Raw genomic sequence first — 18236 nt, 5'->3', positions numbered from 1 at the left:
CACAAGACATGAACAAATATTACACTTGTCTTCATCATTACGTGCACCCTTTGTTATATAAATATGAAGAAATACACATACGTAATAGTAATTAATCATGCATGGAATTTTTATTAACCTTACATGACAGTAGCAAAAATAAAAACAAAGGGTAAAAACAGATTTTGCTAATGGTACTTCTTTGGCTAAGACTAAATAGCTGGTCAAAACATGGAGAACGATTTGTAAATGAGAGGCTATTACTGGCTATTACCGCTTGTAGAAATATTGTGAGTCTCCATCTTTGCTGCGAGTCGTCTAAAATCCGGCTGATATGTTGTCAAGGCAGTACGAATTAGCTGTCATATTGTGAGGATTGCACAGTGCTTCGAACTTCATTACAAAAAAAGAGATTCACAGCAGATTGTTGTCCTGGCAACTGAGTGGAGTCAAGACACTAATTTTCTTCAGATAGTTTATTTCTGGAACTTGCTTCCAGAACTCAACTGTAGATTGCAACCCTGCAACTGAATTGGTTCCATTTCCACAGCAGGTGAGTCTGAAAACAGGTTTGGGAACTGGACAACCTCCGTTGATTACATCAACCATAAATGGATTTACAAGGTAAAGCATGGTTTCAGATTCTCTACGTCCTTAAACCTGTCTAGGAAATTATCAAGAATCCATGTAATTTATTGTATTCCTCCAATTTGGGTGACAGTGACTTGGCTGACCTTTCCCATATTTGCCCCTTCTATGCACATCTGTCTCACCCATGGTGGTGCAGTTGTCTCCCAAGAAATGGTCCTCAACCTAGTACCTCTAGATGCCAATGGTACCTTTTCTGAGGATGAGTGAGGACTTTAAGATGGTGGCCATTGACAGTTGAGGCTTTGGGCAAGTAACATCTCCCCTCCAGCCCCTGATCCCAGCAAAAGGATTTTCAGTGAAGCAGGAGTTCTTAAGGGTGATTACAGAAGATGGAGAAATTATGCTGAGACTCATCTGTGTTCCTAATTGCTCCACTCTGCCAGCCAGCCCTCTGCGTCCCCCATAGAAAGGGGGCACGTAGTGGACCTACGCTCCTGCCCCACGTCTGAAGCTGGTGGCACCAGTTCTGTGCACTTTACTGGGAACAATTTTGAAGTCCACGGAATCGACTTCAAAGGAAACGTGTCTGTGTGGAGTTGAAGCTCCATATTTTTAACCACACTTTCCACAGCAATTTCCCTCACCCACATATGCGTGAAGAGTGATGTTTGGCGGAGCACACTAGAAAGCGTGGCATCCTGTTACCAGAAAACACAGTTTTGTGCAAAAAAAAAGCGTTTAAAATTTCTGATTGAAAAAATATAACCGTGTAACGACTGCACACACACAAACAGGGAAAACTCCACAGCACACCTTTGAACAGCAGAAGTGTGCTGCAGATCATTGGAAATAACCAACAGTGCCACATCCAATCTGTAAACTGTGAAATCTCAGACCAACGTTGAACATTACTAGTTCAAGCCCCCCCACCGTCATCTCGCACTCCCGCTTGTAATGAATCGTGCAAGCACATCCCGGACGGCTTCCCCTTCACTGAGATTCAAGTCATCGCAAGGATCGTACCCTTCGGGACTGTCAATTCTCTCTACTGCGGTGTCTGAGTTGGTCAGCTGTGACACCATCGGTCCGGACTCCGTGGCAGTCTGGGGCACCTCATGGCCCTTTGCCTCACAGATGTTATGGAGCACCACACAGGCTGCTACTAGTGAAGTCACGTTTTGGGGGAAGACGGTCAGTTTGGCGGTGAGGCAACGCCACCTCGCCTTCAGTCTCTTCAAAGCGCACTCCACCACATTCCGGACCCGACTCAGCTGATAATTGAACCGCATCTCCTGCGCGTTGTGCGGTGGTGCGTACGGCTTCATGAGCCACCTCCGCATTGGGAAGGCCCCGTCAGTCAAAATTAGGGGTGGCACACTGACCCCTTCGAGGATTAGAGTCGGGTTGCCCGGAACATACAACCCCTTATCCATTGCTTTGCACAGGTTGGAATTGACAAAGACGAGTGCGTCGTGATTCTTTCCAGAGTGACTGATCTCTGCGTCAATGAAGCGTCCGGTGTGGTCGACGGTGGCCAACAGGAGGATGGAAGAGAAACATTTTTGGTTGGCATAGTTAGCTGACCTCCCCCCAGGATGCCTGATTGGCAGGCGAGAACCATCCAGGGCTCCGACACAGTGTGGGAAACCTAACTGGCTGAAGCCGGCCATCACCTGTGGATTCAGGGGGAAAGTTGTTGTTATTATTTCACATTTTCATCCCACCCTATCCGGAAAGGCTCAGGGCGGGTGACAACAATTAGACATTATAAAATATTTACAAACAACCATTAAAATTGCAAAAACCCTATAACATATTGAGAGCAGCAATGGCATAGTGGTTAAGAGCAGGTGCAGTCTAATCTGGAGGAACTAGGTTTGATTCCCCACTCTGCCACTTGAGCTGTGGAGGCTTATCTGGGGAATTCAGGTTAGCCTGTGCACTCCCACATACGTCAGCTGGGTGACCTTGGGCTAGTCACAGTTCTTCTGAGCTCTCTCAGCCCCACCTACCTCACAGGGTGTTTGTTGTGAGGTGGGGAAGGGAAAGGAGTTTGTAAGCCCCTTTGAGTCTCCTGTAGGAGAGAAAGGGGGATATAAATCCAACTGTTCTTCTTCTTCTTAAAACAATATATTACGAAATAATGTATAAAATAGATGGCATTTTAAAAATCAGACTGTCTCATCCCCACTCCCCCCCCTGGTTTCGGAGGCCGAGAGGAGCTGTTGGTACGAACTGGCTAGTTGGGAAAGGTCTGGTGCAACAACCTGGTTTTGCAAGCACTGGGGAACGGAGATAATTTCCGCAGGGCCCTAACCTCGGCTGGTAATTTGTCCCACCTGGTCAGAGCCAAGGCCGAAAAATCCCTGGCTTGTGTCGAAGCCAGCTGGATGTCTCTCGGGCCAGGGATTGACAAAAGGTTCCCCTCCGATGAGCGGAGGGGCCTTGAAGGGCAACATGGAGAGAGGCAGTCACGAAGATATGCAGGTCCAAAATCACATATATGGCCTTGAAGGTCAATACCAAAACTTTGAAGATGGGCCCAGAACTCGACTGGCAGTCAGTGCAGATGTTTAAGAATCGATGTGACATAAACAAATGCAAATGCCATCGTTGCAATTTGAGCATCACATTTGAGCACACTGTCCTTGCAGTCACAGATCAAAGTCCAACATCTGCAGGAAACATTGGAACCGACCAGGGAGAAGATAAGTCACAGATATCATTGTTCCGTAGCACAAGGAAACTGAGAATCACTTCAAAAAGGGTCTTGAACACGGAGAAACACTGAGACATGATACGATGGGAAATAAACTCTAATGCGAGGAGTCACTTCTTATGGACATGCTATGACAACTAGCATCACATTACAAATAGCTTAAAGTGCACTGTTCTGAAATACATTATGGTCACATACAGCATAATTCTTAGAGCACAAAGATTAAAGGAAACACCGTTCTAATGCTGCAATCATAAATAAAATTAAATTGGGAAGGCATTATTTACTAGAAGAAAAAGAAAGAAGAGCTTAGATCAGGGGTAGGGAACCTGCGGCTCTCCAGATGCTCAGGAACTACAATTCCCATCAGCCTCTGTCAGCATGGCCAATTGGGGCTGATGGTAGGGGCTGATGGGAATTGTAGTTCCTGAACATCTGGAGAGCCGCAGGTTCCCTACCCCTGGCTTAGATCTATATCCCTCTTTTCTCTCCTGTAAGGAGACTCAAAGGGGCTGACAATCTCCTTTCCCTTCCTCCCCCCCATAACAAACACCCTGTGAGGTAGGTGGGGCTGAGAGAGCTCAGAAGAGCTGTGACCAGCCCAAGGTCACCCAGCTGGCGTGTGTTGGAGTGCACAAGCTGATTTGGTTCACCAGATCAGCCTCCACAGCTCAAGTGGCAGAGCGGGGAATCAAACCCGGTTCTTCAGATTAGAGTGCACCTGCTCTTAACCACTACGCCGCCGCCGCTGCTCTTCTGTGCCACTACAGAGACAAACAGCAGAACAGACAAAAAGCTCCACACACGTGAGAGCCCACATACCGTTGCCACATCAGGACCGAGACAGATCGTTTTGTTGAAGAGCTCCGTCTCTATCGCCAGGCAAACCTCCACCACCATTTCGGCCACCGTGGACAGTCCGACCCCAAACTGTTCACGAACCTCCCGGTACGTATTTGGGCTGGCCAAATACCACAGGGCCACGCCCACCCGCTTCTCCACGGGTATGGCCTGCCGCATGGTGGTGGTCGCTCGGTGCAGGCGTCCCCGCAAAGTTTCCACAAGTTCCATGAAGGTCTGCCGGGTCATTCTGAAGCTGTGGAGCCACTCCTCGTCGCCCCAAAAAGCCATCACACAATTCTCCCACCAGTCACGACTCCTGGGGTACACCCAGAAGCGAGGAGGGTTGGGGGTGCACGCCAGGGCGAACCAACCATGCCTGGCCCTCTGAGATGAACGGCGGTCGGTGCTAGCAAGAAGGGCTCTCCTTGCCCTACTGGTTGCCCGAATACCCGGCCTCTGAGGGTGGATCGCTTGGTGAAAAAGTTCTGCTCGCCGGGCCTGCATCCTGCGGTAGAACCTGAGACACAGATGCACCCTCTCCTGCAAGAGAAGCAATATCTGCAGCGACAGCAACACGGCCAAATCTTCCAGCTCCATTGCGAATGCGCCGTCAAGGTCCGGGCTCAAATCGAAGCAGAGATCCACAGCTAAAACGGCGCCTGGGAAGGAAACAGGAAGTTGAGGTGAAAAGGCGCCTCTGCTGTGCTGACCAATAGAATCTAAGGAAAATCAGATCAGATCACAGAAAAATCGGCTCGGCTTCAAAGATTCCAGTCTTCGTCGCATCGAATCCACGCACGTGCAATTAAAAAAAAGAAGAAGAGGGAACATTTTCCATGCGGACAAGCTGAAACGTTTATTTTGATGAGCTAAAACATCTGCAGAACATTTTAAAAGGCACATTGCAGACTAATCCAGGAAAACCATCTTTTCAAAACATTTTCAAAACGTTCTACAAATGTTTTTAAAGCTTTGCGTGGGAAAAGTCAGTATCCGCTGGCTATTTAGGGATGATTTCAACGTCGTCAGCTTATTTTCCCACAACTCTGATTTAGGTAGACAATCAAACAAAACGTTTTTGTGATTTGTTTTATAGTGGTATTTCAGTTTACTGGCTTCATAATGATTCGGTGACAAATTACGGATAAGAAACAAAGGTTTACCTCCCTTACCAGTGAATGCAAAATCTTCACTCTGGCTTCAAAAGTTTGCTTTCATCTTCATGCATCGGTTACAAGCTGACGACACCATCCTACTTTGCCAACGTTTCACAGCTATCTACACAAAAATTCAAGTGAAAAGAAAACATAAGCTGGGAACCTGGTCTCCCGTTCTGTACCATCTTAGGTATGAATCTGACATTCTAGAAAATTACTATGGGCAGGTTGTTGTGGGTTTTCTGGGCTGTGTGGCAGTGGTCTGGTAGATCTTGATCCTAACGTTTTGCCTGCATCTGTGGCTGGCATCTTCAGAGGTGTAGCACAGAGGAAAGTCTGTTACACACCGTGATAGACTTCCCTCTATGATATACCTCAAAAGTTGCCAGCCACAGGTGCAGGCAAAACATTAGGAACAAGATCTACCAGACCATGGCCACACAGCCCGGAAAACCCACAACAACCAGTTGAATCCGGCCATGAAAGCCTGAGACAATACATTACTATGGGCACTTTGCTAGTGACAAGGTGATTACCTCGGCAAGTTTCACAGAGCAGAAGGCAAGGGAGAGTTTCTGCTTTATTTTCATCACTACATCAAAAATGTATTGCACTCCCCATGCTGATGGGGTGGGTTTTTTTTTTGTGCAAAATCTGGAGGAGGGGAATCGCACACCCTTTCCTTACAATGTAACATTTGAATTTTCTGTATTTGGGTGACATACTCTGAGTCGTTTCCAGAAGAAAAACCTTTAACACAGAAGCAAAACCTTTTACACAGAATCCCCAGTTCTACCTACCTCCAAAGCCTATTGTTCTAGAAATGCTTTCTCCAAGCATTTAGCTCCTGATCTTTCCCATTTTAGATCCTCTGGCTGCTTGCGAGTATCTGGGCTTTTTAGGATTCCTCCTTCGACATGCTGGATATTTCAGCCGCATTCAAAGGCTGCAAAGACTGGAGGAAAACACAGGCAGGGAAAAGGTGAAGGCAGCAATTGACGCAACACATGAGTCTGAGTTGCACGCAGACTAAATATTTAGTTGCATCTCCCACCGGGAGGAAAAGGGTTTTTGCTCTTTTCCTTGGCTCAGGGAAGGATGACGTTTGCTCTTGCAAGATTTCAATAAACATTTGCTCCAGTGGAAGGGAGGGGGGTGGAGAAACATACCAACTTTTTTTTACTATTCCTGGCCCCAGGCAGGGATTAGAGACCTGCCCGTTCGTACGTTACAACTTTATGCAAACTCCAACATGCATCCCAAAATAGATCTGCGTGACTTACCAGCCAGAAACGCCTGGAAGGTGCAAAGTCCTTCCTGGGTGCATGATAAGAGCCTTGGAAATACTTCGATTTCCTTCCCACGCTACCAGCTTGACACTCTCGCAACAAAGGACCAGAATAAAAACCTTCCCGCCAAGACAAGCCCCGGAAGGAAAAGGCAAAGAACCAATGCAGGAAACCCGACAGGCTCCCAAGCTTTGTTGCTGTCACAAGACTACGTTTCCCTGCATGCAATACCCCAAAAGAGCGGCTGCTTTTACGCACATGCTAGCTGCAGCTTGCTGCGTTAGGGATGCCAACTCCAAGTTTGCAAATTCCTGGAGATGGAGGAGGTTGGGAAGGGGCAAGACTTCAGTGGGGTAGTATGCCAGAGTCCACCCTCCAAAGCCGCCATTCCGTCCAGGGGAACTGATCCCCAGACCCCGCCTGGAAGTTGGCAACTCTAATGCGTGCGCGTCACGTGGTTCCTACCTATGATCTTTTACAGCCGTGGCAGCACCATTATTATTAGTAATAATTTGTGTATAGGATGCTGCTGGCTGGCTTCTAACCGCTGTCATCTGCATTTGGGAAGATAAATAAAAATAAACAAACGTAGGTCTTACTGATGGTTTTTAGGTTGTATTGATTTTAGAAGTCTTACGTTGTAACCTGCCTTGAAACCTTCGGGTAGAGGGCAGGGTAAAAATACATATCAATAAAGAGATAAGCACAAGTTTATTTGATTTCTTTTAGGTTGTACTGAATTGCACGACTTCCATAAGTCTTGTATTGCAACCTGCCTTGAGCCCTTTGGATAGAGGGCAAGATAATAAAAAAAATACATATCAATAAAGAAATAAACAATAAAGAAAAATTATATTGATTGTTTAGAGGTTGCATTGAACTGGCTGGCTTTTCTGAGCCTTCCGGCTGTCACCCGCCTCGAGCCTTTCGGGATAAGACTGCAGGCAAACAAATCAGCAAGGAAGCGCAGTATTGGTCGCTTGGGGCGCCAGAAAGGCGACTTTGGAGGCGGGGGGCGGGTTGCTTGTCCTTCCCTTCGCTTCCGGCGCTGCGTTTGCGTGTCCTTCCTTCCGGTCTGGGTCCTGCCTCTCCCCCACGTGCGTCCTCCCCGCTCCGCTCGCCCTGCACCGCCGCCGAGATGCTGCTGGCCCGCGTCCTCCGCCCGGCTGCGGCCGCTTTGGCGCTCCGGCCTCTCCACGCGCCGCTGCGCCTGGGCGCGCCTTGCCTGCCCGCCGCCCTTGCGCCTGCCGCCGCCGCCGCCCGGCCCTTCACCCGCTCCCTCTGGCTGCCCAGCCGCGACGGCCTCCTGCGCCCTCCCCACACCTCGCCCTCGCTGGCCTGCACCTGCGGGGGGCTCCACACCGAGGGTGAGCGCGCAGCCGGCGCGCCCGGGCCGCGCCTCGGGGAACCGGGGAGGTCCTGCTCGCGAGGAAGCCCATTGGCTTCTAGTAGGGCTGTCTTCCGAGAAGACGACTTGGTGCGAGCTGGCAGGGTCTGTGGGTGGCGTTTAGGCTAAGTGCGGGGAGACCCGTGTTCGAATCCTGGCTCAGTTAGCCCGACCTACCTTGAAAGGCTGTTGTTAGCTTGACCTGCCTGGAAAGGCTGTTGTAAGAATAGTATGCTGAGAAGACTGTACTAGGAGGGGTGTAATACGAATGAGAAGAGCTTCTTGGGCTCAACAAAAGAGACCAAAATTATTAAAGCCTTGGAGCTGGTGCTTAGATCCTGAGTGGGAAAGAGAGAGCTTCTAAGAGGATTTGGGTTTGGGATAAAAGGAGAGTTCAATCAGGGTCCCAAGGGGAACCCGGGATGTAGAAGCAGTGGGCTGGTGAACACAGTTTCCTGATGCCATTAGACTTGTAGGATTTTCAAGGGCATCTGGGTGGCTACTTTGGGGAGCAGGATGCTGGGAGAGAGTGTGACCCCACAATTACCTTTCTATGTTGGGGTGAGGTAGGTCTTAAAATCTATGGTTTGCCAGTTTCCTAGTGTAGCTGGCTAAAGGGTGGATAATAGGGGGACTGCAAAGGGGGCATTTTCTCTGAGGAGGGTTCAAGTGCTGGGAGTTTATAGTTTGGGGAAAATACATTTAAAAGGGAAGGGGAGAAGAGGAAGTAGGAAATATTGAAATTTCTTAAAGTGTTTATATCTTGCTTTTCAGATATGAGAAGGGAGCTTGGAGGGGTGTATTCCTTAAAATGCAGATCATAAAAAGGATTGCATGTAATATGTCCTCAAGGCACGCACTCTGCAACTTTAGCATTCTTTTTTTTAAATGAAGTCTGTTTCTCCAAATACATAAGATAACTATGCAGCCGGTGTTGTTTAAAAAATTTTTTTATTAGTTTCAAGCATAAAATACATAAAAAGAAATGATAATAATGTATAAGTAGGAAGCTAAACATAAGTCCTTCTCTTCTTCTATGAGGGAAATATACAATAAGGAAAACACATCGAACAAGATCAAACATGTACGAATCAAAGCTTAACTATATGTCATTATCTATAACAAACCCACTCTAACCACTATTGTAACCTCCCCTTGCTGCCAGTGTTGTTCTGAGGTCAGCCTGCTTCAACTTTCTGGTATTTTGCCCAGTGTGTGCAAAGCTGCTGGGTTGATAGACAGTTTTGTGATTGTTTATCAACTGCTTCTCCTTGTTTCCATCTTGAAGCACTTTATGGTACAATTTAAGAATTTGTGACACCACAAAATGGCTACTGTGGGAGCTGGAGGCCAGTCACAAAATGGTGGCCAAGAGCGCTGCCAGTCTCTAGGAGGGACTGGAGATCTCCTGCTATTACAACTGGTCTCCTAATGACAGTCACCTGGAGAAAATGGCAGCTTTAGCAGGTGGACTGTGTCGCATTATACTCCATTGAAAGTCCTCCCTGAATTTCTCCCCCCTAAGGCTCCACCCCAGTGTGATGCAGTGGTTAAGAGCAGGTGAATTCTAATCTGGAGAACCGGGTTTGATTCCCCACTCCTCCATATGAGTGACATGAGTGGTGAAGGCTTATCTGGTGAAACAGGTGTGTTTCCACATTCCTGCTGGGTGACCTTGGGCTAGTCACAGTTCTCTCAGAACTCTCTTAGACCCACCTACCTCACAAGGTGTCTGTTGTGGGGAGAGGAAGGGAAAGGCACTTGTAAGCCACCTTGTGTCTCCTTACAGAAGAGAAAAGTGGGGTACAAATCTAAATTATTCTACTCCAGATATTTTTCAACTGGGAGCAAGCTACCTTCGGCCAGGAGGAGGAGTCATAAGATATTGGGAAGTTTAAAGCCAAATGCTGTCCTATGGTGGGGGCTGCCTGCCGATACACCCTTGGGATTGTCAGTTGTAGCGAGGTAGAGATAAGAAGTCATCTTGGATAGTAAGGAATCTTTTGCATTTAACTTCACTTGTCATTAGACTTTGATTCCCGTGGGGCATTTTGGAAATCAGGTTTTGGCCAAAAAAGTGAGGATTGAAACATAATAAAGTGCCAAATAAGATGACTACACTATAGAAGTCATAGAAATCAAGGCCCTTTCAGACTAGTCGAGAAAGGTATATCGGGTATTCATAGCATAACTTAGCTGGGTTTCTCTGTCATCCCCCTCCCCGCAGGTGACAAAGCTTTTGCGGCGTTTCTGACAGATGAGATTAAGGAAGAGAAGAAAATCCAGAAAAACAAATCCTTGCCCAAAATGTCTGGCGGGTGGGAGTTGGATGTGCAGGGCACAGAAGCCAAGCTGGTTCGGAAAGTTGCAGGAGAAACGTAAGTGCCCGCATGCTTGATTTGTGGGGAGGGCCTGCAAAGTTAAAAGTTCACTGTGTCTTCAGAGAATCCAGGAATTGTGATGTTGTTCCTGAAATATACCGAACTGATTTTGTTGAGGACCCATATTGTTTGGGTCACAAATTGGAATACAGATTTAGAAGCAACTACATGTGAAGTACCTCCCTCGGGGGGCCGGGGGACGTGGAGTTCTAACTGGGGACTGATGCATCCCTTAAACACCGCCCTGACAAGACTCTCCTTCTGAAAGTGCTTTTGATTGGTAAGGGAGAGGGCTATCGGTATGTCACGGTCTCTGTGAGCTGATCCTAGATTGTTGCCTTCTTTGCTCGTAGGATCAGCATTTCCTTCAACATTAACAATAGCATCCCACCCAGTTTTGACGAGGAAGGACAGGAAGAACAGAAACCCAATGAGCAAGAGGTAAGGTGGAGGAAGCTACCCTTCGATCGATTCAACCTTTTAAATGTTGATCACTGTCTCTGGAATTCTTCTGAGTTAACGGCCTGGCTGTGTGAATCCTACACCTTTAAAAAAAATCAAAAGAATCCATCGTTTGTATGTATACCATAGAAGAAGCCTGTCTGCAGCTATTGGCATCATTCTGCTTCTTCTGGTTATGGAGGGGGGGGGGTGTTGGAGTGCACAATCTAATCTGGTTTACCAGATAAGCCTCCACAGCTCAAGTGGCAGAGCAGGGAATCAAACCCGGTTCTCCAGATTAGAGCGCACCTGCTCTTAACCACTACACCATGCTGGCTAAGGTGAAGTTACAATGCCCATGTCTTAAATCCCTTTGGAATTCACGGGAAAAGATTATTTTTAAAGCAGATGTTCAAAAATCTCCCATGAAACTAAAAGTGCTGCCCTTTCTCTGGGTGATGCTCATTGGGTGTCCATACTGTTGTAATAGGGGGCCCTGCTCTCCATGCTTGCGTTCGCTATAGTGCCAGGTTGGTGATGTTACCCCTGTTGTCATCTCTCCCCACAGCCCGAGCTGACCTCAACCCCGAATTTTGTTATTGAAGTGACCAAGGATGACACGAAACAGACACTTGTGCTGGATTGCCATTATCCTGAGGATGAGGTTGGTATTGCATTTTGGTCTGTTGGCTGTCGGAGGATGTAACGATGGCCGCAGGTATAGGGGATTGGAAGGATTCCTGGAGGATGGGTCTGTCGATTGCATTTAGCCGCAGTGGCTGAAGAGAAGCTCCCCATTCAGAGACAGTCCACCTCTGAATACCAGAGTCAGGAGGCAGCATCAGGGCCTCGGCTTTATCACATCCTGTTGGGCCTCCAACAGAACTGCTGTGTGGGACAGGATGCTGGACTAGATGGACCCCTGGTTTCATCCCGTAGGACTTTCTTACGTTTCACATAAATGTTGCTGGGCATGAACACCATGCATCCCAGGAAGGTTCCAAGTGTTTCTTTTACCTTTTTTTCAAGAGATTCACTTCTGTTTTGTGTGGCTTTTTCTCCTCCCTAATCCCTAGTTTGTGGAAAGCTAAGGCAAGGAAGAGAGCTCTAGACTTGCTTTAACCTGGCAAGGAAAAGAGTTCTAGATTAGCGTTAGACTAACTTTAACCTGGCAAGGAAAAGAGTTCTAGACTGGCTTTTGATGAGCTTTAACCTGGCAAGGAAAAGAGTTCTAGACTGGCTTTTGATGAGCTTTAACCTGGCAAGGAAAAGAGTTCTAGACTGGCTTTTGATGAGCTTTAACCTGGCAAGGAAAAGAGTTCTAGACTGGCTTTTGATGAGCTTTAACCTGGCAAGGAACAGAGTTCTAGACTAGCTTTAGACTAGCCTCCTCCCTGATATGTTAGTCCCCAGAGCATTCATGGAAGTATTTCCAGATGGAAGAATTCGCAGCTGTGCATGCCCTTTGCTGTGGCCAGAATGGTTACAGTAATAACCCTGGTTTCTCAGCTAACCTGATATTTGAGAGAACTTACTGAGCACTGGTTGGCCAAGTCCTCTAGCTGTTATACAAGCACTACTGCTCTGCATTGGCCTTTTGAGGGCCTTAACCAAACTTTTTAAAGCACTTGCTGATTGCCTTAAGCAGGGGTCTGCAACCTGTGGCTCTCCAGATGTTCATGGACTACAAATCCCATCAGCCCCTGCCAACATGGCCAATTGGCCATGCTGGCAGGGGCTGATGGGAATTGTAGTCCATGGACATCTGGAGAGCCACAGGTTGCAGACCCCTGCCTTAGAGTTTCGTAGTGGTGTGCTCTGTTGGGTAGTAGTGGTGTGCTCTGTTGGGTTCCTTCTTTCTCGCTCCTCTCCATTCCGGCTGACGTTTGGTTGCCCTCTTGCTCAGATTGGTCACGGAGAGGAAGAGGAAAGCGACATCTTTGCCATCCGGGAGGTGAGCTTCCAGCCCGCAGGAGATTCAGAATGGCGTGAAAATAATTACACACTCAACACGGACTCTCTCGACTGGGTAAGAGCAAATACAAGCCAGGCAACCAGAAGGGTTAGGCAGGGTCTGTTGTCCCTGGGGGTCCCCGTGTCTTGGGAGCAGTATTGCAGAGGGGCATTTGGCACTGCAGTACATGATGGGGAAGAAGGTGGTATTCTATGAGAGTCAGATGGTCTCTTCCATTCCCAGAAACCTTTCTGGTGGAGCCAAGGCCCGACTTGTATGAAGGGCTCTCCAATTCACCCTTGATTACTAGCATCACTTGATCTGCTAACTGACCTAGAAGTTGCAGCCTTATTGCAAACATGTACCATATGCGTGTGGTATGAGCACTGGAAAACCAGGGTCAGCTTCAGGCCCATCGTCCCTGATTTGTGGTACGTGATGAGTGGACATGCTTCTTACAACGCCCCTTTCAAAATTATCTCCCCAGGCCCTGTACGACCACTTGATGGATTTCTTGGCCGACCGAGGAGTGGACAACACGTTTGCGGATGAGCTGATGGAACTCAGCACAGCACTGGAGCACCAAGAATACATTCGATTCCTCGAAGGTCTGAAGCAGTTTGTGAAATGCCAGTAGGCCGAGACCGAGCGGAAGGCCTGAAATCTGCTGCTGAGGCTGACCAACAGATGCTGGACTCTTGTTTAGAAAACCCGGCCATGAGACAGAGAGGGAGAGATGAAGACTGACACATTCATTGCGGGAAGAAAATTGGTGCAATTTGAGAACTTGGCAACTGTTGCTTCAGATCCAACTGTAGTGATGACGTCCAGCTCTCAGATTTGTATCGCGCCAGCTATTCTTGGAAGTGTGATTTGGTTTTTTGTACAATTTGGAGGCGGAAGGTGAAATGATGTGATAATAAACCCAGTTGAACACCTTGCCCTGTGCAAATTGAATGGTCTCCCTGCACCCAAACACACCTTCATTAACTGCATGTGGACATCCCTTCTAACCAGCATTAAGCAAGAATGTTTGCTAGCTCAGCTTGTAACATTGACATCCCTTCAAATACCTAAACATGGCTATCATGTCACCTCTAAACCTTCTCTTCACCAAGCTAAACATACCCAGCTTCCTAAGTCTGTCCTTGCAGGCCTTATTTAAAAGAAAGCAACTGTGTTTGGCCTCTATTCTTGAAAGAGGGGGCAGGGTTTTCTGGGGCGAGCCCAGTCCAATCCAACCAAGGAGGGGTTGCCAGGAGCCAGCCCCCCCTTGTGCTTTTCAGAAAAGTGGAGGAGACTCTATGGGGAAGAGGGGACCAGAAATGACGTCTTGCACATCTGCCAGCCCCTGAGCTGGAGCTTCCCAGCACTCCTGGGAGAGGGGGTCCAAGCCCTGTGCAGAGTGGATGCCAGCAGCCCGGGACAGCGCCACTCTGACCGCCGCCTTCACACGGGACCTCATGTGCAGGTTGTGGGGCCCCGCTAATTTTCTGAGGCTCTTTGGCCAAGGGGCTCCTGTACAAAAGGGATGCCAGCAGCCCCGGACAACTCTTCTCAGGGCGCCGCCTTCGCACGAGACCGCAGGTGGAGGTTGTGGGCGCCTCCACTAACGTTCCAAGCCTCTTGGAGCTGGCAGCCCCTTTGGACAATGGAGCCGAGAGCCTAGGGCGGCCTTTCTCAGGCGCCGCCTTCGCATGAGGCCGCACATCGAGGTTGCATAGTGTCGGAGCCTCTTTGGAGCAAAAGCCCCTTTGCAGGGTGGCGCCCAGAGTCTGAGACGCGCTTGTCGTTCATGCCTTTGGCCACCGGAGGGCAGCAACAGTGCTCCCAACGGCTCCCCTGCCCAAAGAGCAGACACTCCACAACCTCGACGTTGTTCAACAGTGGAATTCACTGCCTCGGAGAGTGGTGGAGTCTCCTTCTTTGGAGATTGCGTGCAGGCAGCCTGCCCCCGTGCAAATCCAAAAAGACAAGGGAAATCCTGGCAAATTCTTCTCATGCTCTCACAAACGGAGGAGGAAGATATCTGTATCCCCAAACTCTCAACATACATCCTTCCAAAGCAGCTTCCCATTATGAACCTTAAAATAAGGAAAGCAGGAATCAATGTCCGCAATAAGGCTACACTGGTGAACAGATTCAGCAGTGGAACAGCATCCCAATCCAACCACAAACACTGATTCCTGTGGAAGTTCCAGTTTTGTGTGTACATCATCACCAGGTTTGGGTCCAACACCTGAGATCAGCTGCTCTGGTTTGTTATTGCTCAGTCGGGAGCGATGGGCAGTTTCCCAGCCCCACAGACAGCAGCCAAGGGCTCCCTGGGCTGCATCAGGGCCTTGGATAAGACACTTTGAGATGCTGGAAGGGGCTTGTTTGGATCTCCACCATTTCTTATTTAAAGACTTAAATAGCAGACATAAGAACTAGCCTGCTGGATCAGACCAGAGTCCATCTAGTCCAGCACTCTGCTACTCGCAGTGGCCCACCAGGTGCCTTTGGAAGCTCATGTGCAGGATGTGAAAGCATGGCCTGCTGCTGCTCCTGAGCACCTGGTCTGCTAAGGCATTTGCAATCTGAGATCAGGGAGAATCAAGATTGGTAGCCATACATCAACTTCTCCATAAATCTGTCCAAGCCCTTTTTAAAGCTATCCAGGTTAGTGGCCATCACCACCTCCTGTGGCAGCATATTCCAAACACCAATCACACATTGCGTGAAGAAGTGTTTCCTTTTATTAGTCCTAATTCTTCCCCCCAGCATTTTCAATGGATGCCCCCTGGTTCTAGTATTGTGAGAAAGAGAGAAAAATTTCTCTCTGTCAACATTTTCTACCCCATGCATAATTTTGTAGACTTCAATCATATCCCCCCTCAGCCGTCTCCTCTCCAAACTAAAGAGTCCCAAACGCTGCAGCCTCTCCTCATAAGGAAGGTGCTCCAATCCTTCAATCATCCGCGTTGTCCTTCTGTGCACTTTTTCTATCTCTTCGATATCCTTTTTGAGATGTGGCGATCAGAACTGAACACAGTACTCCAAGTGCGGTCGCACCACTGCTTTATATAAGGGCATGACAATCTTTGCAGTTTTATTATCAACTCCTTTCCTAATTATCCCCAGCATAGAGTTTGCCTTTTTCACAGCTGCCATGCATTGAGTTGACATTCCCATGGATCTATCAACTAAGACGCCCAAATCCCTTTCCTGGTCTGTGACTGATAGCACTGACCCTTGTAGCATGTATGTGAAGTTTGGATTTTTTGCCCCTATGTGCATCACTTTGCATTTTGCTACATTGAACTGCATTTGCCATTTCTTAGCCCAATCACCTAATTTATCAAGGTCCGCTTGGAGCTCTTCGCAATCCTTTGTGGTTCTCACCACCCTACATAATTTGGTATCATCTGCAAACTTGGCCACCATGCTACCCACCCCTACTTCCAGGTCATTTATGAATAAGTTAAAGAGCACTGGTCCCAAAACGGATCCTTGGGGGACACCACTCCCGACATCTCTCCATTGTGAGAACTTCCCATTAATACCCACCCTTTGTTTCCTGTTCTTCAATCAGTTTTTAATCCATAGGAGGACTTCCCCTCTTATTCCTTCATTACTGAGTTTTCTCAACAGTCTCTGGTGAGGAACTTTGTCAAAAGCCTTTTGGAAATCCAAGTAGACAATGTCCACTGGTTCCCCTTTATCCACATGCCTGTTTACACCCTCAAAGAACTCTAGTAAGTTTGTAAGACAGGACTTGCCTCTGAAAAAGCCATGCTGACTCTTCCTCAGCAGGTCTTGCTTTTCTACATGTTTAATAATTTTATCTTTAATGATAGATTCTACAAATTTACCAGGAACAGATGTCAAACTGACTGGCCTGTAATTTCCTGGGTCCCCCCTAGACCCTTTCTTAAAGATTGGTGTGACATTGGCCATCTTCCAGTCTTCAGGGATGGAGCCTGATTTCAGGGATAAGTTGCATATTAATGTGAGAACATCAGCAATTTCATGCTTGAGCTCTTTAAGAACTCTTGGGTGAATGCAATCTGGGCCAGGGGATTCGGTAGCATTTTGTTTATCAATGGCTGCCAGAACTTCTTCCTTGTCCACCACTAACTTCGCTAGTTCCTCGGATTCACCTCCTAAGAAGCTTGGTTCAGGTGCAGGAATTTTCCTCACCTCCTCTTGGGTGAAGACAGATGCAAAGAATTCATTCAGCTTCTCTGCAATCTCCCTGTCATCTTTTAGCACACCTTTTGTTCCTTCATCATCTAACGGGCCTACCGCTTCCCTAGCTGGCTTCCTGCTTTTGATGTACTTGAAGAACTGTTTGTTGCTGGTCTTGATGTTCGTGAAGGATCCTACTGCAGACGTGAAGGATCCTACTCTAGAGTGGGGTCATAGCACCAATCCTAAGTATGTATGGGGAGGGAAACGTCACTCCTGCCCTCAGTACTATTTCCTAAAATTCCTCTTTTCCAGAGCTGCCATTTGCCTTGCTGGAGGACAAGTTGCCAGAGTTTTCCTGGTGTCTTTCTCTGTATGGGACGAATAGAAACTTGGGAAAGGAGGAATGGGGTTTGGCATGGGAGAATGGTTAAGACTTAGGTTCAGAAAGGTCAGGTGAGCCAGTGGCCTTGCAGGGCAGGCACCTATCATGCAGCATGGCATGGAAAAAGCTCGATGTCGGCATGTGTTTAGTCTGGCAAAGACTGCTGCAGCATTGCCAAATGGCCAGCAGGGGGCGACAAAGACCAGGGCAAACAAATGCCTTGGATGGAGTAAGAGGCCAGATCCCCCAGGGGGCAGCAGTGCTTCCTCCTCCTTTCCTGCCCTTAGCTCGGCAGCGTCGTTATATCGACTCTTCCTGTCGTTATAACGACACTGGACGTCGTTATAATGACATCGAGCGTCATTATACCGACGTCGGATGTCGTTATAATGACGTCGGGTGTCATTATAACGACACCGAGGGGGCTGGGCGGGGGGAAGGGGAAGGAGGCTGCTGCCGACAGTGCCGTTTTGGAAAGGGAGGGGGGAGGGCAGCCCACAGGGCGGGGCTTAGCCTTCACCTGAAGCCAACGACAGAAGCCCCTCCCCGGTGCCTCCTGGCAAATGCCCACGCCTTTCGCTGGACCCAGCGCGCCGATTGGCCCGTCGCCCTTCCTCCTTCTCCCGCTTGACTGGCCAGCGGGGCTGTACAGGTGGAAGCGTCCAGAGGGACCCGTGAGTGAAGCAGCCGGTGAGGAGGAGGAGGTGGGGGCCCTCCTGCAGGGTTGGCGGCGGCTGCTGCTCCTGGAGGATCGTCGTCGTCGGTGGGGGGACTCTGGCCAAACTCCCTCACTGGCCCTGGTGGACGGGGAGGGGCTGTCTGTGGAGCAGGGGCGTAACATCCATTGGGCAGTTTGGGCCATTGCCCAGGGCATCGGAATTTTGAGTCACGTGGGGGCATGTGAGCAATCCGTTTTTATTTTTTGCTGTTTTTTCACATT

At 48.5% G+C, this 18236-nt stretch overlaps 2 protein-coding genes across 2 annotated transcripts; one reads left to right on the top strand and one right to left on the bottom strand.

The window, feature by feature from the left end:
* Nucleotides 1-91: 91 nt before the first annotated feature.
* LOC125445702 (putative nuclease HARBI1) lies at nt 92-6712 on the bottom strand. Its single transcript, XM_048518948.1, has 5 exons — nt 6573-6712; nt 6090-6244; nt 5305-5410; nt 4112-4791; nt 92-2243 (listed from the first exon to the last, which is right to left on the bottom strand). The coding sequence occupies exons 4-5, from the start codon at nt 4727-4729 to the stop codon at nt 1503-1505; spliced, it is 1359 nt and encodes a 452-aa protein (XP_048374905.1). The 5' UTR covers nt 4730-4791; nt 5305-5410; nt 6090-6244; nt 6573-6712; the 3' UTR covers nt 92-1502.
* Nucleotides 6713-7634: 922 nt separating this feature from the next.
* Nucleotides 7635-13681, top strand: LOC125445703 (complement C1q binding protein). Its single transcript, XM_048518949.1, has 6 exons — nt 7635-7945; nt 10193-10343; nt 10700-10787; nt 11356-11451; nt 12694-12816; nt 13229-13681. The coding sequence occupies exons 1-6, from the start codon at nt 7717-7719 to the stop codon at nt 13376-13378; spliced, it is 837 nt and encodes a 278-aa protein (XP_048374906.1). The 5' UTR covers nt 7635-7716; the 3' UTR covers nt 13379-13681.
* The last annotated feature ends 4555 nt before the right edge of the window (nt 13682-18236 follow it).

This window comes from Sphaerodactylus townsendi, linkage group LG16 (genome assembly GCF_021028975.2).
Source record: "Sphaerodactylus townsendi isolate TG3544 linkage group LG16, MPM_Stown_v2.3, whole genome shotgun sequence".
NCBI classification, from domain to species: domain Eukaryota; kingdom Metazoa; phylum Chordata; class Lepidosauria; order Squamata; family Sphaerodactylidae; genus Sphaerodactylus; species Sphaerodactylus townsendi.
The sequence above is the reverse complement of the archived record's forward strand: the minus strand, read 5'-3'. Positions and strand labels throughout refer to the sequence as shown.

Bases quoted from the DNA above. Each gene is read 5' to 3' on its own strand.
- LOC125445702 (XM_048518948.1), bottom strand. From the start codon at position 4,729: ATGGAGCTGGAAGATTTGGCCGTGTTGCTGTCGCTGCAGATATTGCTT. The intron at 2,244-4,111 runs GTATGTGGGCTC...CTGAATCCACAG, and splicing joins TCGGTCCTGATGTGGCAACG to GTGATGGCCGGCTTCAGCCA.
- LOC125445703 (XM_048518949.1), top strand. From the start codon at position 7,717: ATGCTGCTGGCCCGCGTCCTCCGCCCGGCTGCGGCCGCTTTGGCGCTC. The intron at 10,344-10,699 runs GTAAGTGCCCGC...CTTTGCTCGTAG, and splicing joins CGGAAAGTTGCAGGAGAAAC to GATCAGCATTTCCTTCAACA. The intron at 12,817-13,228 runs GTAAGAGCAAAT...TTATCTCCCCAG, and splicing joins ACACGGACTCTCTCGACTGG to GCCCTGTACGACCACTTGAT.